At 59.6% G+C, this 26,306-nt stretch overlaps 2 protein-coding genes across 2 annotated transcripts in view; both read right to left on the bottom strand.

The window, feature by feature from the left end:
- Nucleotides 1-206: 206 nt before the first annotated feature.
- Nucleotides 207-14,724, bottom strand: ETV5 (ETS variant transcription factor 5). Its single transcript, XM_054074810.1, has 13 exons — nt 14,571-14,724; nt 14,005-14,142; nt 13,306-13,393; nt 13,108-13,155; nt 12,948-12,998; nt 8,143-8,272; nt 7,764-8,015; nt 5,061-5,320; nt 4,304-4,363; nt 3,779-3,847; nt 3,226-3,395; nt 2,085-2,186; nt 207-1,920 (listed from the first exon to the last, which is right to left on the bottom strand). The coding sequence occupies exons 2-13, from the start codon at nt 14,047-14,049 to the stop codon at nt 1,699-1,701; spliced, it is 1,497 nt and encodes a 498-aa protein (XP_053930785.1). The 5' UTR covers nt 14,050-14,142; nt 14,571-14,724; the 3' UTR covers nt 207-1,698.
- Nucleotides 14,725-20,229: 5,505 nt separating this feature from the next.
- Nucleotides 20,230-26,306, bottom strand: part of LOC104065255 (diacylglycerol kinase beta) — a 28,957-nt gene continuing 22,880 nt past the window's right edge. The window contains exons 23-26 of the mRNA XM_054074792.1: nt 22,810-23,011; nt 21,217-21,337; nt 21,067-21,127; nt 20,230-20,369 (exon numbers count right to left, since the gene is read on the bottom strand). Coding sequence (XP_053930767.1) covers nt 20,271-20,369; nt 21,067-21,127; nt 21,217-21,337; nt 22,810-23,011 — 483 coding nt within the window. The 3' untranslated portion in view covers nt 20,230-20,270. The remainder of the gene's footprint in view (nt 20,370-21,066; nt 21,128-21,216; nt 21,338-22,809; nt 23,012-26,306) is intronic.

The raw sequence follows: 26,306 nt of genomic DNA, 5'->3' as shown, positions 1-26,306 counted from the left end.
TTCTGGAATCCCCTAAGGAGATGGAACTATTGGAACGGGTCCAGAGGAGACCACAAAGTAGGATTCAATGATCATGACCTGGTCCCAGCTCTGAAGAAGGCCAAATGGCCCCACACACAAGGTGCTGCACCCTGGACCACTTCTGCTCCCAAAAGCCGATCCGGAGGCAGATCCCACGATGCAGGCAAAGCAGGGGCCCAGGCAGCCAGGGAGGAACAGAAAGCAAGTTCCTTTATTGTACACAGTACAGAATGTAATGCAGCTTTGCAGGAGATACACAGCCCTGCTCGAGTAAAGATTATTTCAAATCAGTCCTCAGATTAACCCCTTCTGCACTGTAGACCTGCCACACTGAGCAAACGGTTAAAACCTTGTCCCCAAGGTGGGGTTCCCACAACTGAACGCTCCCCGTGGTGCACGCCACCGCAGGAGAGCAACCGAGTCTACTCAGGGTTAATCTTCATACTTGCCAAAAAAAAAAAAAAAAGAATTAATCAGTCAAAAAAATCCAACCAAAGCTAAGTAAGGAAGAGAAAAAAAAATTCCTATACAGCATTTACAACAAAAAACATGTAGCGGGTGGGGGAGAGGCAGGGATGGATATATGAGTGGTGGAGGAGTGTTAGGAAGCGCAGCGTGGAGGGGGAGCGGGGTGGGGACCCACCGTCCCTGCCCGCCGCAGCCCTACAGCCCAGCTCCGAGGCCGTGCCGAGCAGGAAGGAGCGCAGCTGAGCCCTGGCTCCGGGCGCAAGGGGACTGGAGCGGTGAAATGGAGTGGACCAGATACTTCAGCAGCCATCCCAGTGAGCTGCGGGCACCCACAGCTCCCTGCTGCAACCCTGCCACCGGGAAAGCTGGAAGGGCATCCCTAGGGGCTCTGGGAACAGCAGCCAGGCTGCAAAAAAAATAGTTTTGCCTTAAAATACAAAAAATCTACAAAAAACAGTTTAGAAACTCTTTTTTACCCACCCCCCCCATGAACCACCAAAAAAAAATAAAAAGAAAAAGAGGGAGATAGTGTCAGGGTCTCCTCCCTGAAATGCAACCCTTGGCACGCAGCTGGAGCTGGGAAGGAGGAGCGAGAAGGGCACGGAGAGGAGGCAGGGAAACCGTTACACCAGGTTATAGCACGAGAGTGGGGCAGGGAGGGCTGGGAAGAAGGCAGAAGGCTCCGTGGGGTCGGGGTAGGATGCTGCGCACATCAGCCCCGGGGTGCTGGGCAAGAAGCGCCCCCCACCCCGCTCCCCGCATCCCTCCTCTGTGCAAATCAAAGCCCTTTCCACCACACAAGGCAGCTACGCGGATCACGCTCGATGCAAAGCAGATTGTCGTGACAATTGGCTCGGCAGCCACGCTGGCTCGAGCCCAGTCCTGGGGCACGGCCGGAGCCGGCAGCCCTCGCGTCCTTAGCTCCCGTCACCCTAAAAACCTCGCGGCGATGCTTGGCGGGAGGTGCCAACCACGGGCAGTCCTACGCACTAGCCCTTGGACAGGAAGGTGGGAATTCGGCAATGACACACACCGGGCATTTTAGATTCCTCCAATCTGGGTGTGTGCACCCATGCGGTTTGGTGGCTTCAGGTTCTTTTTTTACCTTCTTAGGATCAGCGAAAACAAAAAAAAAAGTGTTCTTTACAAAACCGTATTTGCCCAAAGTGGATGATGTGCTAGTGCTCGTGGCGCTGCGGGCCGGCCGAGTCAGTAAGCGAAGCCCTCAGCGTAGGGAAGGCTGCCGCAGGGATCCATCTCCAGGAGGTACGCGGGGCTGTCCTCGAAGTGCGTCAGCGGCACCGTCTCCTCCTCAGGCACCGGGCAGTCGGGCTCCGTCTTCAGGAAGGGGCGTTGGTTATCGGGGTAAGCCATGGAAAAGAGGGCATCGGGATCGCAGACGAACTTATAGACATACCGCTCGCCGGCCACCTGCGAGGAGGAAGAGGAGAAAGGCATGAGAGGGGCCCTGCGCCTTCCCCGCCGGAATAACATGGAGAGCATTGGACACAACCCTGCTCCGGCTGTGCCCCATGATGCTGGGGTGACAACAGGGGATGGTCACCCCCCCATCCCGTGGCACAGGGGTCACTCGCCTTTTGCATGATGCCCTTCTCGTAGTAGTAGCGCAGGGAGCGGCTGAGCTTGTCGTAGTTCATGGCTGGCCGGTTCTTCTGGATGCCCCAGCGCCGTGCTACCTGCGGGGAGAAAGGGAGCAGCCGTGAAGGCTCCACCCATGGCTTGGGCAGGAAAGTAACTGAAGCACAGGGTGAGGGATTGTTCTGAGGGGCTGCAGCAGCCAGAGGTGAAAGCATCACCATGAGTCTGGGAAAGCACCCCACCTGCTGCAATAAATGAATCATAGGATGGTTTGGGCTGGAAGGGACCTTAAAGCCTGTCCAGTTCCACCCCTGCCATGGGCAGGGACACCTCCCACTGGATCAGGGGCTCCAAGCCCCATCCAACCTGGCCTGGAACCCCTCCAGGGATGGGGCAGCCACCACTGCTCTGGGCACCCTGGGCCAGGGCCTCCCCACCCTCACAGGAGAACACTTGTTCCTAAGATCTCCTCTCAACATCATCTCTTTCAGCTCAAAACCATTCCCCCTCGCCCTATCGCAGCTCCAGCCCCAAGCTACGGCTGCCACATCGCCAACACTGCCAACCCGGTGGCCGAATCAAAAGACATTTGATGAGGGGAGCCTGACAAAAAAGCCGCTTCAGAAAAAAAACATACAATTTCCATACGTGGCGTAAGAGATATTATGGGTAATTACCCACAATGCGCCACTCGGTGCTAACAGCTGCTTTCAATTACTGCCCAAACTGCTTCTTCCTCTGTGTCACCCTCCTGCAGAACCACACGGCTCCGGCACCGCGCCGGCACCAAGCTGCTGCCGGGGAACCAGGATGGAGGAGCAGAGCAGTTTGGGAGGGCAGGAGCCATGGATGTGCCAGGAGACTCAGCAAGGCGCGGCACAGGGGCAACGCCGCCGCGGCTGGTAGTGGCCGGCGGCCCCGGGAGCCGAGCGCATGCCGTGCCGAGAGGCAGCAGAGGAGATAACAGGCAAGTGCCAACGGCTGCTTAGCGCAGCTGGCTTCTCCCTCTGGCCCTCAAAAGCTGCCCGGAGAGTAAAAACATGTGTCTTGCTTGAAGTCCAAGCGTGAAGTGCTGTGTTTCATGGGAAGGATCTGCACCCCCACCCCCAGGGTGTCCCCGGCTCTGTCATCCCGTACCTCCTCGGGCTCGATCAGCTTGAACTCCATGCCCCGGCCGGTCCAGGCGATGAAGTGGGCATTGGCAGGGTCATCCAGGAGGGTGACCAGGAATTGCCAGAGCTGCAGGGATCCGCGCCGCTGGTAGGGAGGGCCCTCGCGGTACAGGGTGGGCTCCTGCTTCACTTTACCTGCTCACACCAAGACACGGCTGGTGAAACACCTGGGCTGGGCCCCTCTCCAGGGCTGTGTCACCCAGCAGGAGACACAGAGGGTGATGCTGGGCTGGCCCCTGCACCAGGACCCCTGTGCAGGATTGGGCTGCAGCATCAGAGAGGGCAGAGGCACAGGGGACGGAGCTGCAGGCACGCGAGGCTCAGGGTGGGCGGCAGGGGTGGGGATGGAGCCAGGCAGTGATGCCGAGCAGGTGCAGAGGACAATGCTTGGCGGCTCCTGAGAGCACCACACCAGCATGGCTTGGCCTTAGACCCTGGCAGATGCAGAACCCAGCCCCGAATCTCCCTCCATGAGCACTAACCACCCCCTAGCCCCGCTCTGGGGGCCAGATCCTTACCCTCCAGCCTCTCTGGTACCACGCACGTGTCATCAAAATACAATCGTGTGTCCTTTTCATATGAAAATCCTAGGGGGGGAAAAAGACCCTCAGTGAGCAGGGGGCCCCGGCAGCCTGGCCAGACCCCAACACACCCCTGGCTTGGCCCAGTCCAGCACCACGACCCCCTCCCCAGCTCCAGGAGCAGCTCCATCCCCAGTTATTCCGGTGGCATCACACCAGCTCGCTGGCTGAGCGCCACGCAGCACTGTCCCTCCCTCACCCCAGGGAGCTGGGGAACCAAAACCCTCTTAGCAGCTATATCAGGCGCGTTATCCCAGATTACGCAGTACGGCACCGCCGTGCCCTCGTGGCATGGCTCTTGATTTTAGCGGTAGTGCCGGTGCTATTCACATGTAGGTTCTTGTGGGCATTTTGGGTGCAGCTCTGGCAGCTGTGAAGGGGTCCCTGCCTGCCCGATAGGAGGGACGGGATGGGATGTATTGAGGATGCTCGTGAGTGGAAGGGGTCCACGGGTGCGCTCACCGTCATGGCTGCTGGGGAAGACGCCCCCGCGCAGGTACGAGGACTGGCAGTTAGGCACTTCTGCAAGGGAGAAGAAAGTAACCATAAGGACACACATCCCACCAAGTGCCTGACAACATCTTCCACTCAAGCACGTCTTGCAGCCAAACCCTCCCGGTCACACGCTGAGCCACTGCCGCCACCCTCAACGCTGGGGGAAAACCAGTACGATCGGGGTTGGGGACACAAAAACAAGCACTGGGGGCAAGGTTAAAGTCAGCTCAAGCGTTCATCGCACCATTCAGGCCTCGAGGGAAGGAAGGCATCGCTGCGCCTCCCCTGCCATCTGCTCGGCCGTGCCACCCTCCACCCCGAGGTTGGGGTATTTTTAGGTCCTAAGGCGATTAGAGGATTTTTTCCATGATGCCGATGGGGTCCAGCAGCCAGACCTCACAGCTGGCCCCAGGCCAGGGCCACGGGGCACCCCAGCCCGCAGCTACAGCCCAGCCCACGCCACTCGGCATGCGGCGAACGCCTGCTCTAGCCCCACCACTTTGGAAAGAAAAGGCACTGGGGGGAGAGAGGGAGGAAAAAGCAAAGGAAAAGATCATCTCGCACTGCAGTCAGAGCAGCAGCCTGGTATCCCAGGAGCTCCGGCATCTGCTGCCCAACGCTCAGCCCCGCGCCTGCTGCCAGCCGTGAGCTGCAGAGAGCAGAGCCAGCCCCGCGCCCTGGGTGCTGCCGGGGTAGCTGGCACCGCCCGAGCGCTGGCACCCACCTGAGTCGATGCAGTAGTCCCGGGGCTCTTGCTTGATGCCCATGGCCGGCTGGAAGCCGCGGCCGGGGGGGCCGGGCAGGCTGGGGCCACCGTGCTCGTAGAGCGGGTCATGGTACTCCTGCTTGAATCCCTGAGCGGGGCGGGGGGCGCTGGGGCCCAGGGGCTCCGAGAGCTGCCGGTGGTAGACGGGGCGGCTGTCCCCGGGGACCCCGGGCTGCGGCGGGAAGGGGTGGCAGGGCTCCGACAGCTGCCTCTGAAACCTGGGGGGAAGAGGGATGCAGCAGTGTTGTAGCGAGGTGGGTGTTGCTTTCTTCTCCCAAGTGATGGGACGAGAGGAAATGCCCACAAATCACACCAGGGCAGGTTCAGATTAGACATCAGGAAATGTTTCTTAACAGAAAGGGTTCTCGGGCCCTGGCAGAGGCTGCGCAGGAGGTGGTGGAGTCCCCATCCCTGGAGGGGTTTCACAGATGGGTGGATGAGGTGCTCAGGGATCTGGGTTAGTAGCAGACAGGGACAATTTGACTTCATGATCTTAAAGGTCTTTTCCATCCCAGTGATTCTACTATTACCTAGAAGCAGCAGGGTCAGCCACACCAGCACACTGCCAGCTCCCTCCCAGCCCAGGACCCCATGCTGGATCGGTGCCCTCAGCCCAGGGTGCTCCTGGGGTGGTTTGAGTGCTGTTATGTCCACCCGGGATGGTCCCTCAGGAGCAAAGCCACCATGAGGGGTCTCCCCATGGGGTGCTGGGAAGCCTCATCACCCTCCAAGCACTGGGAACCCTTCACTGGAGGAGCAGAGCAGCACATGGACCATCGTTGCACAGCGCTGCACGAAGATGACAGTCCAGAGCTGCACCAGCGATATCAGGGAAACACAAAAAGCCACCACCCAAGAGTAAAATCTCCCCCAGGGTGGAGGCAGAGCTGCGGGGCCCAGGGGATGCTGCGCCCAGGCAGGCATTTATGCAAAGCCAAATCCACTCCGCAGCCCCCCAGCCCCAGCTGGCCGCTAATCCGCCTGCACGGCTGGGATTAAACCTTGAAGTCGGCAACAGGGAGCACTATTTTCGGCTCCAGGGTGCTGCTACTGCCAGCTCAAGCCCCAGCAAAGTCTCTCCGGACTGTGATGGATAAGGGAGCATCTCGAGCGGTTGCTGCCGCATCCCCTTGCCCTCCGGCACCTTGAAAGGCAATCTCCAATCTCCACGCTCGGCTCCTCTCAGCCGGTCGTGCGCCGTTTGGCTTTGTAACTGGAGCCCTCCCAGCTGCCGAGCTGGGATTACTCCATTTCCGAGCTGTGTCCCTCTGCCCTTCCTGAGTGAAACCCAAGCCCCGTGCTGGCATGGCGCTTCCCGAGGGGTCACAGCCAGCCCCCCTGCATAGCTTGAAGGTCACCCAGATCCAAGCCCCGCTTGGCTGCGCAGGGATGCTCGCCCGCAGCAGGCGCATCCCAAGGCCCTACTGCATGGCCTTTGCCAAGCTGCAACGTCCAGTCCCGCACCCGTGGGGACATCCCATCACCAGTGACACTGCAGCCGCCACCACCTCAAAGCCATCCAGGAGGCCACAAGCAAAGCTGGAGGTCAACTGTGACCCGCGTGGTGCCACTGACGGATAGCACCAAACCCAGGGTGAGGGAGGGGTCTGGCAAAGCCTCTGGGGACATAGGGATGATGGAAGAGAAAGCCACGGCTTGGAGAGGAAGCCGAGAGCAGAGCTTCTCCCTCCACAGCCCCAAAAATCATGGGGATGCTGTGCGATGCAGAGGGGACATAAGGATTGACCGCAGCTCCGCAGCTCCCCAGCCTGGTGGGGCTCAGCTCAGATGGCAGAAAGCTAAAGCAGGTGGGAAAGAAGAGTGGGAGCCCTAACCCGGTACCATCACCCATCGCTGCAGCCTCTGCCGCCCTCGCGTTCCCTATGGGAAGGCAAAGGCTCTGCCTGGTGTCCCCGGGGCCGGGAGGAGCAGGTCCCTGTTAGGTGCCTTGTGGAGAGAAAGAGGCATGAAATCCCACTGGGAAGTAGCAAGTTTTGCTGTACTGGTTTACAGGGCCCAACAGACAGCAATGGCCCACGGCTGGCAACCACAGAGGGATGGGCATCCCTCTTCCTTCCCCACCTTTTGAGGCACCGATCCATCCCTCCAGTCCTACACCCTTCCTGAGCTGATCTGTTGAAGCAAGTCCAGAAGAAGCCACAGATGATGTGAGGGCTGGAGCACCTCCTGGACGAGGACAGGCTGAGAGAGTTGGGGTTGTTCAGCCTGGAGAGGAGAAGGCTGTGGGGAGACCTTAGAGCAGCTTCCAGTGCTGAAAGGGGCTCCAGGAAAGCTGGGAAGGGGCTCTGGATCAGGGAGTACAGGAACAGGATGAGGGGAACGGTTTTGAGCTGAAAGAGGGGAGATGGAGATGAGATCTTAGGGAGAAATGTTTCCTGTGAGGGTGGGGAGGCCCTGGCCCAGGGTGCCCAGAGCAGTGGTGGCTGCCCCATCCCTGGAGGGGTTCCAGGCCAGGTTGGATGGGGCTTGGAGCCCCTGATCCAGTGGGAGGTGTCCCTGCCCATGGCAGGGGTGGCACTGGATGGGCTTTGAGGTTCCTTCCAACCCAAACAATTCCACAATTCTATGATCCCAAGTGGATCTAAGTCCCCATAAACACCTACAAGCTGCCAGCACTCACTTAGGTGGAGGAAGCGTTACCTGTGCTCTGCAGGATATTGGTTTTCAGACATCATCTTTGGCATGTGCATGGGCGGGTGAGGCGGCCGCGGCACGGCGAAGGTCTGCTGCCTCTGCTCCTGCAGCGCGTGCGGGGTCGGAGCCGCCCCATGGGCAGCTGCTGGCACGGCCGAGGCCGGCAGCGGCAGAGCCGATCCCTGGTGCGCAGGAGATGCCGGCGTGGCGGGCGGCGTTAATGGCTTGAACCCGGCGGGGGGCTTCCTGTCATAGGCACTGCGGAGGAGAGAGGAGACGGGGGTTGATGGAAATGCTACCGAGGACACCAGGCTGCCAAGCGAGACAAGTCCCCGCGCCGTGATCCAAGGGGTCTGCAGGCAGCAACCACCCCTGTCCTACCTACCAGCAGTTGTAGAGGCACTTGTCCCCATAGCCAGCGCAGAGGGCCTGCTCGTGGCTGCAGGACGACAGCTCCGAGGAAGGGCTGTGCAGCTCCCGCTTGATCTTTGCTGGCGGTGGGGCGTGCAGGACCACTGCAACGAGACAGAGGGGGATACGGGCTCACCCACGCAGAAGGTGATGGGGGACATCACCCCCACCCCTGGGGAGCATCTGCCTGGGAATCAGGTGTTGAATTACCCCCCAGGGGAAACCAGACAACCAAACCATGGCAGGATGATGCCCCAGCAGACCCTGATATGCTGGGGGACCAAGACAGGGTGGCAGGGCTGCCAGGGCTGGGACAGTCCCAGCAGCCCAGGACACTGCGCACAGAAGGGGAATTGTTTCACCAAACCCATCAGCGAGGGCAGACAAGCCTGGGCACTGCAGACAGCGGTTCCTCCCTGAGGCGAGGAACAAGGGGGGTTGACAGCCTGGAGCTCCAAGAGCTTGCAAGCAGGACACAGCGACCCCCCTTAACCTCATCAGGGCAGACCCATCTCCCAGTTTGGTGGCCAAAGAATCAGCAGCTAACTGGGATCCACCTCCTCCCAGCCAAGGTGCTCCAAAGGGATCCAAGTCCTGGGGTCTCCCAATTGGATGAGTTCAAGTGGGAAATGTTGGAAGTGTTCCATTAAACCCAAATCCTTCACAGCTCCCCAAGCCCACTCGCGATATATGGTTTTAAATCAAGAGATATAAGCTTAGCCTAATTAACGTCTAAAAGCAGGCGCTCTAGGAAAGGGAAAGCGCCTCGGAGATCTTTACCTAAATAGTGCCTGCAGCGAGAGCCAAGACTAATCGGAAGTAGAGTATTAGCTTCATGCAAAGTCTAAACACAGCCCAGCTACAGCAGAGAGGAGCAAATAGCTCCAGGACAACTGTTCACAGCTTGCCAGGTAATTAGCTGCTCCCCTAATTTGTCAAAACCTTTAAAGAGCTGCTGACTCCCCCCCTTCACCCCCCCCTCCAAACAGCCCGGCACAGCTGGTACCAAGGGCATAAAACCCCCTCCAAAGGAGGATTTGAAACACGAAGCCCAGAGCTGAGCCAGCACAGCCCCCTGCACGCCTTCCACCCTCTCCAAGCCGGATTTAGCCCCCCTTCTTCCTCCCCCCCCCACTCCAACAAAGTTTTGCCGCTCTCAGCATTTCTAACCTTAACGGGGGGCCGGCACAGTGGCGGCGAAGCCTGGGCACCCCGCAAGCGATGGGAAAGCCAAGGGGAACTGGCTTTGGAAGGGCTCCAGCTGCCTATCGCGGGCATGGCTCTCCCTAACAGGCTCCGTGTTGTTGGAGCGGGTTGTTTTTCCGCCAGCCGTACAATGGGGTCTGGTTACTCATTGAAGGGAAAAAAAAAACACCAACCCCAAGTCTCTGAGCAGGCACCACCCTCCATTCACAAACAATTTGGAGCGCTCCATTCATGCGGCCGAGGAGGAAGAAAAAAAAGAAAAAAAAAGGGAAGAAAAAATTTCCCCAGAGCTTAGCGCTGCCATTCAAGGAAAGCAAAACAAGGTTTAAGATCCTAAGAGAGAGCAGCTGGCCGAGTCCGGACTTTGTGCAACGTTTGGATTCCTTACACAAACCCCGCGCGGCTCAGCAAGACGCACTCTCGCCACCGAGCTCATGACCAGTTGGGGCACCCGAGGGTGGGAGCCCAAGGGGAAGGAACTGGGATTTTGGGTTCCCAGTAGCACACAGGGAAGGCGCCAGGAGGGTTCCCCAAGGAAAGAGATGCTCTGTCCCAGCGCCTCAAAGGCACGTTGGGCTCGTGAGTGTTTTTAACCTTTCCGGTCCTGCGCTCGGCACTGTAATTAAAAGCTAAAAAAGTAGAAAAATAGGCAGCGGGAGGATCTCAACTCTAGACGGGGCTGGAGAAGATGCCTCAGCACACACAACACACACGATGGAGCCACGGGAAAGCACCTGTGGCCCCACTCCGGGCTGTTTTAAGCCCAGGCGAGGGGATCAGCCCCGTGTGCCACTGCTGTGCCTGGCCAGCAACGTGGCACAACTGGGAGGGGAAGGTTGGGGGGGCTCAGGCATATCCCCCCAGTGCTGCACTGCCAGCCAAGCTGGGCGTCTCCCATGAGAAAGGTGACCCCCAAAGCTGTTTGGGGCCTTAAATAGCTGCCAAATCCCCAAGTGGGGGACAGGACAGGCTGTTCCCAACCATCAGCATGATGGAACCTCTAAGAGGCCGAGCCTGGAGGACGCTGGCTCTCTGCTGGCAGCTCTCGCCGCCCGAGCCATGGGGACCAAACCACCACCTCCAGCCCAGGGGACCTTGGCACCCGCTCAAGCGGTCACCTGGGAGCCGAGCTCCCCGCCTGCCCCTCCATCCCCGAGCCTTACAGGACGCACCCAAGGTCACGCCAGGAGAGGAGACAGAAATAGAAGCCAGGCTCCTGCTTTCCTTTGTTTAAACAGCCCTGCCTCCGAAACAAACCTCCTGCTTTCATTGCGGTGCGTAAGAAGCCCCACTCCACGCCCTGGCTGTGGTTTTCGCCACGTGCCGCCCATGCAGGAGGGGCAAAAGTCCTGTGGGAGCAAATCCCTGCAAGGGGCAAAGCCTCTGGTGGTATCTCCACAGCACGACTCCACTGCTCCCCAGTTATTTAAAGAGCCGACTGAAGTATAACATTGTACATACACCCTTTTCCGCAGGATCACGCCAGCCAGCCCACACCTACACCTGGCCAGGGATGTGGCACAGCAAACTCTGCAGGAGTCACCCACAGCCTCCTCGTCTTCCCAGGAAAACCTGCCGCTTCTCAGGCAGCTTAAAAGCACCAAATTCAGCCTCTTGTTCCTCAGTCCAGAGCACTGAGAACATCCCTACTTTGAGGGATCCCGCTTTCCCCATCCCACTGCAGGATTTCCTCTCTGGCAGAGCAACCTGTCACCCTTCCCCACGTGTTCCCCACGGCAATGAGGTCAAAAACTGAGCCTGGTTTGTCCCTTTTTGATGCTGCATCACGAAGTTTGGCCCTGGGGATGCCAGAGCCACAGGGCAGGAGGAAGAGATCGTTTGCTTGGGATAAAAGAGAGCAGCAGCTTCCTCAGGGAAAAGGCATGGAGCTACACAACCGCAGGAAGAGTTGAAGGCATGCTCGTAAGCATTCCTATGGACTAGGAAAGGATTTACCTTTCTCTGGGAGCTATCGGGCACTGGACCCCAATGTGACCCCCCAGCCTGGGAAAGGAGCACATCTCCATGAGCAAACCCCACGTGCAGGGGGAGGCTGCACCAGATCTGTTCCTCTCTTTCTTCCTACATCCCACACTGCTCAAAACCAGAGCGAAATGAGAAGACGGGTCCAGAAAGCTGTAAGGTAGAGACTTTCTCGTCTTTAAACGCTCTCCAGTGCTGGTAGAGAAGAGCTGGGTTCCCCATCCCCCTCCAGTCTGAGCTCCCCAGCCAGCACAGCCCCTTACAGGGCAGCAAAGCAAATCTTTGCTTTCTCACCCCAGGAAAGTTAAGGAAGGTTATTATAGCAGCGAGTCACACAGAGAGATCTCTTTTTGAGTGACAAAGTCATTTCAACACCAGGTCTGCAGAGACCGAGCAGGTCAGAAAGACATTTTAAGCCTCAACCAGAAGTCTTTTCTTTTTTTCCTCTATGCCTGCATCGCCCAGAAAAGTTTGTGTCTCCTCTCCGAGCTCTTCAGGTTACAAGGAAACAAGAGACTGCCAAAAGGCACTGGAAACAGCTTCAGCTCTACGAGCCACCCTCCCACGCACACTGCAGTTTCTACTGCTCCGAGCAAGAGCTGCCGGGCTGCGCTTGGATGTCAACAGCCAGTTGGGTTTCTGACTCTGGGCTCGCCTTTTATCTCAGGGGAGCAAGGGAAAGAAGCGCATCTGAAACTTGGGCTGTCTGGAACAGTTTAATGGCAAGCTTCCCACTCAGAAGCAATCAAAGAGCAATAATTAACATGCGTTTACTGTAGGAGAAGATACCCTGCTGCATGCTGTGACAAAGCTGGAATGAAAAATCTGTTCGACTGCAGGCTAGATTTGCTTTCCTTTAAGTTCTGTAGCTGCGTCTGGCTCGGCAGCAAAACCCAGCCACCAACACCAAGCTCCTACTTCTGTTTGCCAGGTAACGACTCAAAACATCCCGATTTCCCCCCCTCGTTCCTCTTCAACCAAGCCTTCAACACCGCGCAAGCACCACACGCCATTAACCAGCCCCTGCCCTCGCCGCTAACCCACTCTGGCAACGAACCACGACTCCGAACCAACTCTCCCTCTTATGCAATTCAAGAGGGACCGCATTTTCACTGGCCTCCTTTTAAACACGCTTGCTTGCCAGTGATTAATGCTGCTTAAAGCGGCTCAAGTTTCACCGCTCAGGTCCGCTCTTGCCAACAGCACCGAGCCAGGACTGTAAAAAGCTCCAGAAACTGCAGAGCTTGTGGCTAACCGAGGAGCCCAGCGCAGGCTCTCACATCCACTTGAAAAGGAAAAAGAGCATTTATAAGCAAATCAACTTTACTCCAAACAAGCAGCGAGGCACAGAGGAGCCCGGAGATCAGTTAGAGCCATTTCAAAGGGTTTGGCTATAATTTTCCTCATTTACATTGCAAGTTTTATCTCGATGAACCCAAACCGCATGTGCTTTCTCCCAAAAGGCCATGATTTCACAGCGTTAGCCCCAGCAACAACCCAAGAAAGCAGCTTCAAACCCAGCGTGAGGTTTTGCAAAGGCACCCAAACATTTCCTCCTCTAGAGAATGAAAACCCAGAACAATCACTTACAGTTGTCAGACTGGAAATCTGGGACAAATTGTTCGTCATCAGGGACCTGAGCTAAAAAAAACCAAAAAAAAAAAAAAAAAGCACGGTTTTATGGCGTTTTCAGTTCAAAACACACTCGCAGGGAGATTTTACACAGCAAAAGGAGGAGGTAAAGACTTGCCTTCAGCTAGCCAGGCCTCTTGGAGCTGGCTGAGATCCTGGAAGAGCTCTGGAACAGAGTGAAAGACTTATGCACTCCACAGAAGAATAAATAAAACTGCCATTATTTCCAGGATTATTTCTAACCCGATGAATGGAAGGCGAGTGGTTTCACGGGGCCACAGCGAGGCCGTGGCTGCCCAAGGGCAGCTCTGCCTACCTTCCGAGTCGTGGGCCAGGTCGGTCTCCAAAAATTTCCTTTTCCTATCGGACCCCGTCCGGCCTCGGCCCTCCTCTGCGCAGGACTTCTGCGAGGACAAGAGTGAGAGCGGCTCGTGAGGGCGGCAGCCCCCAAGAACTCGGGGAGGTGGCCCCAAGGACGGGCAGGTGGCCCCCAGACAATGCGGGTGCAGGAGGTGGCCCCCAAGGATAGGGGTGCAGGGGGACAGGGAGATGATCCCCCAAAGGTGGGAGTGCTGGGGGAAGGAAGGGTGGCCCTCCAAGGACGGGGGTGCAGGGCTAGAAGGTTGCCCAAGACAGGGTGAGAAGATGATCCCCAAGGATGGGGGTGCAGGGAGGTGGTCCCACAAGGATTCGGGTGCAGCGGGAAGAGAAAGCGGCCCCCCAAAGATGGGGTGAGGAGGTAGTCCGCCTAGGGTGGGAGTGTTGGGGGAAGGAAGGCTGGCCCCCGAAGGAGAGGGGTGCACGGCTAGGAGGCTGCCCAAGAACTGGGGGGAAGAGATGGACCCCCACGCATGGGGGTGCAGGGAGGTGGTCCCACAAGGATGGGGGTGCAGGGAGGTGGCTCCCCAGGGATTGGGGTGCAGCAGGACAGCGGGGTGGCCCCCCAAGGACAAGAGGGTACAGGGGAGCGGGTGGCCCACCAGGGCACGGGGGAAGGGGCCCAGGGCAAACTTACCCCGGGGCCCATGAAGGGAACCTGCTGGTCGTAGAAGCCGTCCATGGTGTGGGGGAGGCGGGCAGAGCCCCCGGCCCGCTCAGCATCGACGCCGGCCCGGGAAGGGGGGGTCCCGCCCGGGGTCCGGCAGGTGCGCGGCTGGGGGGGCGGCGGGGAGGAAGGTGTCAGGATGAGTCCCGGGGCCGTCTCGGGTCCCCGCGGGGCGGGCACCGTCCTGCCCTGCCGGTTCGCAGCCCCCCCGGCTCGTGATGTCACCCGATTTCTATAGAAACAGCCGTGACATCACGCGCCGGGGGAAGCGGGGAGCCCGGCAGGGACGCAGCGGCCGCTCCGCTCCGCTTCGATCCGCTCCGCTTCGCCTCCCCGCGGCGCTGCGGCGGCCTCGGCCCGTTCCCACGCCACCCCGCGCGCCCCATTCATAAACTCCGCCCCCCCCACCCCCGCGCGGGCTCGCGCGCGCCCTCCCCCCCCCCCCCCCCCCCCCGCGCCATTCACACCGCGCGGCCCGCGCCATTCATAAACACCGCCCGCCACCCCACCCCCCTCCACCGCTCGCTCCCACGTACCCCGGCCGGGGCGCCGCGGGCTCGGCCGCAGCGGGGAGGGGGTTAACGAGCAGCGGGACCGACGGGTGGGCCGGGGAAGGCGCCGCTCCGCGCCCGGGCGCCGCTCCCGCCGCTCTGCGCCGCCCGCAGCCCCCGAGCCAGCGGCCCCCGCCGCGCCCCGCCCCCGCCGCTTGTTTACCCTCCGCGCCGGCCAATCGGGAGCCGCCGCCCGAGAGTCCGCGCGGTCTGATTGGCTGCGCCCGGCGCCATTGAGGCCGGGCGGGTGGGCGTGGCCGGAGGCAGCCAATGGGAGCGGAGCGATTTGCATGGCCCGGCGGAGAGAGCTGTTCATTCATAAAAAAATAGAAGGGGGAAGCGGAGGGGGGGGCGGGGGCCGCGCAGAATTTAAAGGGGCCGCGGCCCCCGCGGGGGGAGGGGCTGCTGGGGAGGGAGAGCCGGGCAGAGGCGTAAGGAGGAATTTATTCATAATACGAGTGGGGAGGCCCTGGCCCAGGGTGCGCAGAGCAGGGGTGGCTGCCCCATCCCTGGAGGGGTTCCAGGCCAGGTTGGATGGGGCTTGGAGCCCCTGATCCAGTGGGAGGTGTCCCTGCCCATGGCAGGGGTGGCACTGGATGGGCTCTGAGGTCCCTTCCAACACAATCTCTTCTGTGATTCTATGACTCTGTGATCTGAGGTGGGGGCTCCTGTTCACTGCACACTGTGCCCAAGAAGCTGCAGCGTTGCAGATGGAATAAACATGAAGCCCCACACTTGTGGGGTCCCCTGTGGGCCCACCCCGTGTCCTCTGTGCTTCTCAGGGGGTGATGGAAGCTGCGGCACTGCAGATGGGATAAAGAAGCCTCCCGCACTTGTGGGGTCTCCTCTGGGCCCACCCCGTGTCCTCTGTGCTTCTCAGGAGGTGGTTTCACACCACCGTGGTGGTGTCACACGAGCTCTCCTGCAAGCCCAGGGCTTAACCCACATCTGAACGGTGGCTTTGGCAGCTTTTCCCCTGCACGCACCCTAAAGCCGGGTTTGCCTTTGGGAAGCGCTCTTTGGGGGAGGCCACAGCACAAATAGTTCCACCCTTGAGGGCTTTGTGGCTGCCCCAGCCACGCATCCCCGAGAGCAGGGTGGCGGACACAGGCCTCGCAGGGTGGCAAATGGCTCAGAGGACTGGGAATGAGTTCAAGATAGAGCCACGCTACGGCGGGGGAAGGGGGGCTGCCAGACCCCTTCCCCAGGGCTGCTCTGCCTCAGTTTCCCCATCTGTAACTGAGATTGGTGACCCTGCCAGTGGCCGCTCACAGCTGGTGCAGCGGTTTGCACAGGACAACTGAAGCATGTGGAGGCCTCCTGTCATTGTGGAGTGAGAAGGGGAAATTCTTGGTGGAGAAAGGAAAACCAAGGGAGATCGCTCAGTTAAATACTGCTCTTCTTAGCTTGGGAGTGAGAGGAGCCTCTGCTTGGAAGCTGGGATGATTCCAGAGGGTTAGGAAGCCCCTGGTAGAGGGTTTACCTGACCACTTTGGAATCTTCAGCCTCAGGTCATGAGCAAAGAGGTGCCCAGCACCTCTCTGGGCTGATAGTGGGAATTCCTCTGTTGGTGAGTTGTACTGCTGAGCTTCCAATGTCCTCCAGGGCCACCACCATTCCCCAGGGATGACGGCGGTGGTGGTGGCAGGTGGCAGGTGGCTTGTCTGCCATTTGTCCCGGGTGAACACGCTGCCGCGATGCGCTGCCCACCGGGTGCCCACGTGCTGAGGAGGGGAAGAGCGCAGAGGGTACGGGGTGTCCTTGGCACCCGGAGCCGCTCCCGGGGGGGCTCTGCAGGCGCTGCTGCTCCCACTTCCCCCCTTGCACGCAGGCAACCAGGATTAAATCACCACTGGTAAAATTAGCTGATGACACACGGGCAGGCAGGTGACAAAACCTGCTGGGGACGAGCCGGGTCATCGCGGAGCTGGGCACAACCGCTGCCCCAAGGTGGCTGTGGCCCCCACGAGCCACTGGCTGCTCAGCACCCCTGGGCATTTTGAAGCCACTCAGCACAGGGAGATGATGGGGACCGAGCGCGGCCGTGGGGCAGGTGGGTGGGTGGCCGCAGGGGTGCCCTTGGGAAAGCAGAAGCCCCCGGAGAGTCAGGGTTGGGAGGGGGGATGGCAACCGGCGCCTGCTAAATTTAGAGCCTGCTCAGAGGAAAAAAACACTTTGCAGGCTCCCAAATTAGCCGGTTGCAGTGTTCACCAAGTGCTGCTCCATCGTGCTGCCGCTGAGAACACCCTTCAGCCCCAAAGCGTCACCTCCTGTTTCAGCCCCCAAAGGTGGGGACCCCTCCCCTGGCCAGAGAACCCCAGGACCAGCCCAGTGTTTCATCACCATCTTTATTTGAGGCAAGCCCACAGCAGTCCGGGTGTACACGGCAACACGCGCTACGCTACTGATGCCATTTCCATGCAGGCAACCACGGCTACACACACAGCGGGAGGACAGGGCTGGGGCTCCCATGGGAACAGGGGTTCCTGGCTTTTGGGGTCCCCCATCACGGTGCTGGCTTGGCAGGGTGTTGCACATGGGCACCAGTGCCTGTGTCTGTGGATGTTTCACAGAATCATGGAATGGTTTGGGTTGGAAGGGACCTTAAAGATGATCTAATTCCACCCCTGCCATGGGGAGGGACACATTCCACTGGATCAGGGGCTCCAAGCCCCATCCAACCTGGCCTTGAACACCTCCAGGGATGGGGCAGCCACAACTTCCCCAACTTGGGGGCTTCCAGTCCGTCCCACAGTCTTGGGGGGACAAATGGGGCTGAGCCGGGTGACACTGATGGGGACAGGGGGGTTCAGAGCCTCGAGTGCCCCTCAGCTGCATGGTGTATTCCTCCATGGAGCCAGGGACAGCTGGGTTGATGTCCTGGCCCCGGCGGGTCCCCTCCTGGGCTGGAGACCTTTGCCCCATTCGACTCAGGAGGTCATTAGCTGTGAGGCTCGTTGAAGCATGGCTTTGGCGTGACGGGGGCAGACGGGCACGGGTGGCAGGGACCATCTCCGTGGCCATCAGAAGCTGATGTCTATTAGAGCCCATCACTCTTGGCAGGACAGTGCTGGTGTGTCATTGTCCCACTGGACCTGGGTGGTGGCTCTGTGATCCCCGTGCCCTGCAGGATGGGTCTCAGTGCTCCCCTCTAGCTCTGAGCCCAAAGGAGCGCTCCTCACCCCAGCGCGATCCGCTGGTGTGGGCACGGTGCCCACTTGCTTCCCTGAGCTCCGCCACCGATGGCAAAACACGGCAGAGACCCGAGTGCTGCTCTTTGCCCGGAGCTCAGCAAACCGTGACCAGGTGCAAGGAGCACGGCTGTGGGGAAAACCGTTCCTGATTCCACACAGACACTTTCTGGGATAAAACCTCTGGTTGAGGCTGAGCGGGCAGGGCAACGGAGCCAAACCTGCTGCTGTAAACACCGCTGATCCTGTGTGTTGTCATCCCACCCACCAAACCCATCGCCCTGCCTGCCAGCAAAGCTCTGGCGATGGTGGTTTCCTTCTCTCACCCTCCCCAAGCGCGGGAGCTGCTGTCACGGAGAGGCTGGGGGAACAGAGGTTGCTTCTCCATGGGTCCCAGGGTTTATCTGGCCCGGCTCCCACACGCTTTCACCCGGTTACTCATTAACGACTGCCCCAGGTGCGGAGGTGGAGGGTAGATTTATGCAGAGGGGGTGGAGTGTGCCCACGGACGCAGGTCATGGCTCTGCTGAGCCGCAGTGACCTCCGTGCTGCCAGCTGGGCTCCCTCCAGCAGCCTCCCAGCTCCCACCACTGCTTTTCTGGGAGTGCAGCACAGCAAAACGCGCCTCCCAGCTCGCCCCCGCCTTGCTGGTGCTGAGGGCAGGAGGAGAGGGAGCCGTGGCAGCTCCCCAGAGTCTCCTCCTGCACTCTGGGGCTCCTCTGGGGTGCTGCCACCTCCTCCCGTGCCAGCAGGGCCCTACGGCCACTGCCAGAACGGCCCTGAGCTAAGTGTGAACGGGTGCCCCGCAGCACTGCCTGGGCAGGGAAAAAACAGCTCCCCTTCAGCTCACTGTTCACTCTGAAACATAATGATGGCAGCACCGTCTGCACGGCCAAGGCTTTGCTATTGAATGGGGACCTGCAGCACGAGGAGGGATGAGGGCGCTGGGTCGCCGGGGAGGACAGGGTGGCTTGTCTTGTGGGTATTCCCAGGGGCAGAGTGCGGACAAACAATGGTTTTCCTGCCTGCAGCAACACCCACAGGGCACACGTCACCCTCGCCTTGCTCAGAGCAGCCGAGGGGCCTCCAGCAGCCCCAGAGGAGCTGCCTGGGAGCGGAGGCTGCTCCAGGAGCTGGGTGTTGCCCGCGCAGGAGCCACCCAGCAGCCCTTTCCAGGGGCTGTCCTGCTGCCTCCTGGGAGCACACATCCAGATCCCCACCTCCTCCGTGCATTCATCCGTTTTCTGGTCCCCATCGCATCCCGGGGAGATGCTGCATCCCCTGGTTGGTGACACACGGGTGAGGCCACCGAGTGCGCACCCAGCCAGACTCCGGCAGGCGGCTGGGCAAGGAGGAGAGGAGCGGCTGGGTGGCAAGCAGTGGGTGCTGGTGCAGACAAAGCGCTGGCAGGGCCATCCACGAAGCTCCTCGGCTTCAGGGTGGGTCAGGGGGAGACCTGGCTGGGCAGAATCCAAGGTGCAACCGCTCCACCTGGCTCCCTGCAGCCATCCCGCGGCACCGGAGGCAGCACTGGATGCAACCAGGAGAGCAACGGCCGGGTGAAGCATGAGGCGGTGTGTGAAAAGCTAGTGGGAGGACAATTTCAAGTGAGAAGAGCTTCTGGATGTCTGTGCCCAGGGTCCCCAGCCCCTGGCGCAGGCTGGCAGGCTTTGGGAGAGAGGAAAGTCCACATGGAAGGAGGTGCTGTGGGTGCAGCCATGGGGACAGCCAGCAGAGAAGGGAAGTGGTCTTTGCGTCCAACCCGGGCTCATAAAACGAAGGTGATGCCCAAAGTCCCCCAAAAGTTTGCTAAATAAATACATAAATATGAACACAAAGCCCAGAAGTGGGGCACGGAGAGGTCCCAACATCGGCAGCTCCCCCCCCAATCCCTTTTTTTGCCATTTCCACATCGAAACACCATCTCCACCCCACGTTTGTCCCTCGTGGCTCCCAGGGCCGGCACCGAAGGCTGCTTTGCATCTGCTTAAAACTCCTCTCAGAAACGCTTTCCAAAGCCATGGCAGAGACCGTCTCCTCTAGGCTAAGAAAATAAATAACTTCTCCAATGCGCAGGGGTTGGTGGACAGAAAGGCAGTGCAGCAAAACATCGATGTCCTTCAAGAGGATGAAAAATAAATAAGTGAAGCTTGGCGTTTTCTTGGGAGCACGTTCATTCGCAGCCCTGCTGGGGCGGGGGGGAAGGAGTCATTTAAATAAATGGGAAAAAAACCCTCCCAGTCCTAGCGCTGCTCTGGCGAACACTCCCTGCACGGGTCCTGCCTTCGCCCACCGCTTCCATCCCGGCTGGAGAAGACGCTTGTGGTGGTTAGGAAGGAGCCTCCGAGACCTTCCCAGGACAAATCATCCCTGCTGGGCTTGGAAGGCAGTTTTCTCTCCCTATCACAGAGCAGGGATTTGGGGAACCCCCCCCCTCAGCGGGTGGGTGTCCGGGACACTGTGTGCCTCTGGGCTGTGGCTCCTCGCACGCTGCTTAATCTCGAGTTCGGTTTCTCCTCTTGAGGAAACAGAAGCTGCTCTTCTGCGGGGGCGCCAGCAGCATTGGCACTTGGCTTTTATGTGTAATTTTGACCTAAAAAAGAAATGAAGCACCCAGCTCAGCAATGAGCTTCCAGGCTCTGAGCCCCCTCTGGACCTTCCCCTGGTGAGGGACCCAAGCGAGCCGGGAGCAGCCCAGCACCCAGCACCCAGCACCCAGCACCCAGCACCGGGGTGAGGAGCTGCTCCCAAACAGGGTCATGAAATGCTTTGTTGCACTGGAGTAGCAGCTCCGGAATCACATCCAGGCAGCGCTGGGATGGGCAGAGGATTTCTCTTCCAGGCAAGCTGTCTGCTGGATGGTGGGGTACCCCACTACAAACCCCCCCCAGAAGAGCTGTTGCTCTGCCCACTCGCCTGGCAAGGGACGAGGGTCTCTGTCCCCGTGGCTCCATATCTTGATGTTTGCAGGCAGGGCTCATGGGTGGCTGGTCCCTGCACCCCCCACCAGAGCAGGAGCCTCCTTCCAGCTCCAGAGGCTTTGCCTGCCGTGCTCCAAGGTCTCCCCACCCTGTCCTGCTGTGCTCCATTCCCTGTCCACCCCCATCCTGCCATGCCCCATCTCCTGCCCAGTCATCCTGCTGTGTTCCGTCCCCTCCCCACCCCATGCCCATCCCCTGCCCCCCGTGCTCCATCTCCCGGACACCCCACCATGCTGTGCTCCATCTCCTGCTTGTTCCACCCCCCGTGCCCCATCCCCTGCCCACCCTGTCCCCCTCCCCAGGACTCACGGTGCAGGACGGCTGCATCCAGGGCTCCCCGTCCACCTGCATGGGCAGCAGCTTGGACGTCCTGCAAGGCACAATGGGAGGGAAGGCAGGGTGACACAGATGTCAGCTTTCACCATCGATCGGGTGCTCAGAGGGGATGGCGATGAGTACCTGATGGTGACGGACGAGCACTGGGCCAGTCTCTTCCCAGCACTCTTCAGCCCCGTGTAGATCTGCCCCATCTCCATCGCGCCCTCCAGCCCCACCACCTCCAGGAGGTGATCACTCAGGTCTGCAAGAGAGAGGGGTGCGAGTCAGCCCCCCATCCTCAGGGACGCCCTGGGCCAGCACAGCGGGGCTGCTGGCCACTCCCTGGGGCAGCGGGGCTGGTGGCACTGTGGGGACGTGTCCCCTAGTCCCCTGTGCCCCAAGACCACCCAGCTGGATGCTGGCAGTGTTGGGCAACGCTGCTGTCCAAAATCCCTGGAGCAAAACCACCCACCCCTGGTGTGAACCAGCCCCTGGCCGTGGCAGCCCGGATCCCCACCAGCCCTTCGATGGATTATTTGGATGCTTTATGAAACAGCGGCAGACAACAACTCCCCCCGTTCCTCAAACTGGGTATCCTGGAGCGCTGCAGCCCCTCGGGGAGCTGAGATGCATGGCAGAACCCTCCCCAGGGGGAATTCTGCTCAAATCCCAGGACATCACCCCTCTCCCCAGCTCCTCCTGCCCCTCTGGGCTGCCAGCAAAGGCTCACGACACTGGGATAACTCGCTCCGACTCTCACTCCCTTCAGGGTCCAGTGGTAGAAACCTCCTCGGGAGGAGCCCCCCGAGCCTCCCATGCTCTCCGGCAAGTAGGGATGTGCCCAGGGAACCTCGCTGCCTCTCGCCACCTTTGGAACTGGCTTTTGCTCTGCCCCACTCCCTGCTGCCCGTTTCCATGGGTTCCCCTGGCAAGGGACAGCCTGGGATGGCCGGTGACACTGCGGCTCTGGCAGCCACACGGCGAGTGGAATGTTTCCCACCCCAGCCTTGGGCTGGGAGAGGCGGTGGGTGGAAAATATGGGCACTTTGCCTATTTTGCTGGCTGCTTTCTAACCCACTGCTCTCTGCTGGGGAACCCTGCCAGCACTTGGGGCTGCCCGCGCCCTGCCCGCGCCCGCGGGAACGGCTCCGGTGGCCACAGCAGCGGGTGCGAGGTGCTGGATGGGGCACAGCACCGTGTTGTTCCCAAAACCCCGCAGCCAGGCTGGCAGCGCTGCAGCGGAGGCTGGCAGGATGCTTACAAAAGCCATCGGTGCCAGCTCTGCGGCTCCGTTTCCGGCTCCTCCTCTGCGGCAGCGGGTGCCCAGCGCCACAGCGGCCGCCTGCCAGCCCCGCGAGGCACGACGGCTCACCAGCCTCATGCCCACAAGCGAGGGGTCCCAGCCGGGCACCCCCAAGCTGTGACCCTTGGGAGATGTCGGGCAGAGGCGAGGAGCAGGAGCCACATCCTTTCTGGTCACCACGGGCACAGCCTTGCCAGCCCCAAGAACACGGTGCTGGGCCATACCCAGGTGGGCAGAGCCGCTCTCCTTTCCAGCTTAGTTCTTGGGGTCACCGTGGCACCCCAAAAGGCAGTGAGATGACAGCAACCCCTCCAGTGCTGGTGCTCCAACGCCACATGCCCCGAGCTGCAGCCAGGGCGGGTGTCTGCCAGCTTCCCTGTGCAAAGCCCACTGCTCGCCCAACCCGACCGCTGCTGGACCCCACTGCTCACCCTGCACACAGAACTTGAGCTCCTTGGCGTCGGTGACCACGGTGGCATGCAGCTTCTCCGGCGCTTTCTTGCCCAGCCGGTTGTAACCACGCTGCTTCTTGGTCTCTCCCCAGAGGTTGGAGCCGCCGTACATGCTGGGGATATTGAGAACGGCGATGCCCTCCAAGGATGTGTTGCTCAGGTCTATCAGGGTCCCATCGCACTGCCGGGCACACGGGCAGCGTCAGGCTGGAGGAGCACGATGCTCCAAGCAGCTACCAGATGCTCCCAGGGTGGCACGGGCAGCACAGAGGTGCAAATAACCCTCAACTTTCCTTTCTGGGGCTGACAACCCTCTCACCTTCCTTGGGCTGCTTTCCCCTCTGCTTCAATACGAATTTTACTACGTGTCTGACAAGCAGGTTTGAAAAGCCAATTTCCTACCAGAGCACATAAAACCTCGCTGAGGTTGGTGCTGTGACCCAAAACGGGAAGCAATGCCCCCACGGCCCTGGAGTGACCTCCATCCAAGCATCTCCAGCACATGGTTCCCCACCTCCCCTTCTTCAAACCGACTTCAAAGAACCGGAAAGCTTGGCTGCTCAGAAACCGACTCAAATTAGTTTGTCTTCAAGGACAATTTGGAAGCTAGGAATGAGGCTGGAAGGGAATGATAGAAAAGGTGTCAGAGGGAAAAAAAAAATGTCAGTTTTGGAGAGAAAACCACAAGGCAGCGCATGGAACCAGTATCCTGGGCTTTGCTGTCACACAGCAGGACTGCCCAGCTGAAAAGTCCCTGTAAAAGGTGAAATATCTGTTCCCTGTGGCTTTCCCTAAGGATTGGAAGCAGCAGGCATGGAGATGCTTGGAGATCTCACTTGCATGCTACCCAGAGGATGCTGGATCCTCTTTCTAGAGCCGCTGGAGGAAGCAGCTGCTTCCCATTCCAGAGTATTTTCTCTAGAGCATTTGTATTTTCCTTGATGCATCTGCTCTCTCCCTGCCATGCGACACTTCAGCAAATACCAGCACATTTTCATCCTTGCATTTCAGTGATGCAAACAGCATTTCTGCCCTCTCTTGCTCTGCCAAGAGGAATACGAATGGGCTGATGAACCCCCACTGCCGCTTTGACTCCTGTTGTTCTGCTCCAGCAGAGTGAAGGTCATGGAATGATTTGGGTTGGAAGAGACCTCAAAGCCCATCCAGTCCCACCCCTGCCACGGGCAGGGACACCTCCCACTGGACATCCTGTCACTCCAGGCCCCTGGGAAAAGCCCCTCCCCAGCTTTCCTGGAGCCCCTTTCAGCACTGGAAGCTGCTCTAAGGTCTCCCCACAGCCTTCTCTTCTCCAGGTTGAACAACCCCAACTCTCCCAGCCTGTCATCATACAGGAGCTGCTCCAGCTCCATGGCCTCCTCTGGACCCATTCCAACAGTTCCGTGTCCTCCCTGTGCTGAGGACTCCAGAACTGGACCCAGGGCTCCAGGTGGGTCTCTCAGAGCGGAGCAGAGGGGCAGAATCCCCTCCCTCCCTGCTGGTCCCACAGCTCTGGATGCAGCCCAGGACACGGGTGGTTTCTGGGCTGTGAGCACAGGTTATCGGCTCATGTTGAGTTTCTCATTCCCCAGCACCTCAAACCCTTCTCTCCAGGGCTGCTCCCAACCACGTCGTCCCCCAGCCTGTCTCAAGCCTATTTTAAATACCCTGTTGGTAAGTGCCGAGCACACTGGCAGCACGCATGTGGAGCCGGGTGCACACCCGAGCAAATATCCCTGTATGTTCAGATCTGTTCTTTCTCCCTTGGTGTTCCGTGGTCTTATTTTTAGCCTGGCGTTGAAAGCAAAAGGCAGGAATCTTGTAGTTTGGGAGTGCAGAGCTGTCTCTCCGAGGCTTGCAAAGGATGCAAATCCTTTCGTCCTCAATACATTTCAATGATATTATGAACTGTAGGAACAGACGCTAACGCTCTGAACAGTGCGTACCGAGCAAGAGGGCTCGATTCCTCGCAGGATGGACAACGCCTCCCAGCTGAACATTGCACCTGACTGCAGTGGTGGGATGGGGCAGGTTGGTGGGTACCAACCCCACCGTGGTGGGATGGGGCAGGTTGGTGGGTACCGATCCCGCTGTGGTGGGATGGGGCAGGTTGGTGGGTACCAACCCCGCTATGGTGGGATGGGGCAGGTTGGTGGGTACTGACCCTGCTGTGGTGGGATGGGGCAGGTTGGTGGGTACCAACCCCGCTGTGGTGGGATGGGGCAGGTTGGTGGGTACCAACCCCGCTGCGGTGGGATGGGGCAGATTGGTGGGTACCGACCCTGCTGTGGTGGGATGGGGCAGGTTGGTGGGTACCAACTCCACTATGATGGGATGGGGCAGGTTGGCTGCCTGGGGCTGTGGGATTTTCAGAGCAAGAGCCCATTCTTGCCCAGGGGCTGCAAGAGCCCGGCTGCCCACGCCTGCCCACACCCACACGTGCAGGCAGCGATTCCTCGCCGCGCAGCCTCCCTGCTAGCACGCCAGTGAGCTACAATGGGCTCTTTGAGCAGGGGCAGCTGACTGCGCGCTGGCAGCGATGCTGGAAGTAGAAATTTGCAGCTGGTGAAAAAGCAAATTCATTTCCAGGAGCGGTAGGGGAACGAGTGCCAATTTCCAAAACAAAACTGCCATTTCTCTGCAAGGCTGACAGTTGCCTGGGAGCTGGAGGGAGGACAGGCTGCGGCTTTCAACTTCAAACACTGTAGGATTAACACTTTCCTGTCGAAACCAGTGCCAACATGGGCTCGGTGGGCAAGCGCAAGGAGCATGGGACACCTCGCACCGTCTCTGGCAGCATCGAGCCCGATAGGCACAGACTTTATCTGCCCCAGGGACACTGAGGGGCTGAGATGGCCATGCCCCCTGCTCCTGCCCCTTCCCACCAGCTGCCAAGGGCATAGCTACGGACTTTAGGCTTTTGGAAAGGCTGAAAATCCCTGCCTAGAAACAGGCTTCGAAGATCCTCTGCCCCTGCTGCACACGCTGCACCACCAGCAACTCATGCCCTGCACCCACTGCCTGCTCAGACCTGCACCAGCCCTTAGCAGCAAGCAACGTTTTCCTCCCCTCGCCCTCAAGCCTAAATTATCAAAGGGTCATTTATCCCGAGGTAAGGAGAGGCGGAAGTTTATAGCAAAGCGCAGCGCAAACCCCCCAGCATGAGCGGAGAAATGACAGCGCTCTTAGCAACCGTGCGCCCTCCTCCCCGCTCTAATTAAAGGCTGTTTCCATGTCATCCAACGAGGGCTGGGAGCAGAAGCAGAGTTTACAGAGAGAATATTCCAGGCACGCTCTGGAATACAGCTGGAAAGGGGGGAAAATACAGGGCTATTCTTCTGCCCGCAGCTGGCTGGCTCTGCAGCAAGCACCGCGTGGTGGAAGAGCAGGTCCTGCCAGACACGGCATCCTCCCGTGCCGTAAGGGGTCAAAGCTGCCCTGACACCCTCTCCCCAACAACCAAAAGCCCTGCGCCAGGA

The sequence above is a fragment of the Cuculus canorus genome, chromosome 9, assembly GCF_017976375.1.
Source record: "Cuculus canorus isolate bCucCan1 chromosome 9, bCucCan1.pri, whole genome shotgun sequence".
NCBI classification, from domain to species: domain Eukaryota; kingdom Metazoa; phylum Chordata; class Aves; order Cuculiformes; family Cuculidae; genus Cuculus; species Cuculus canorus.
Note: the sequence above shows the minus strand (reverse complement) of the source record. Positions and strands in the feature narration are given on the sequence as shown.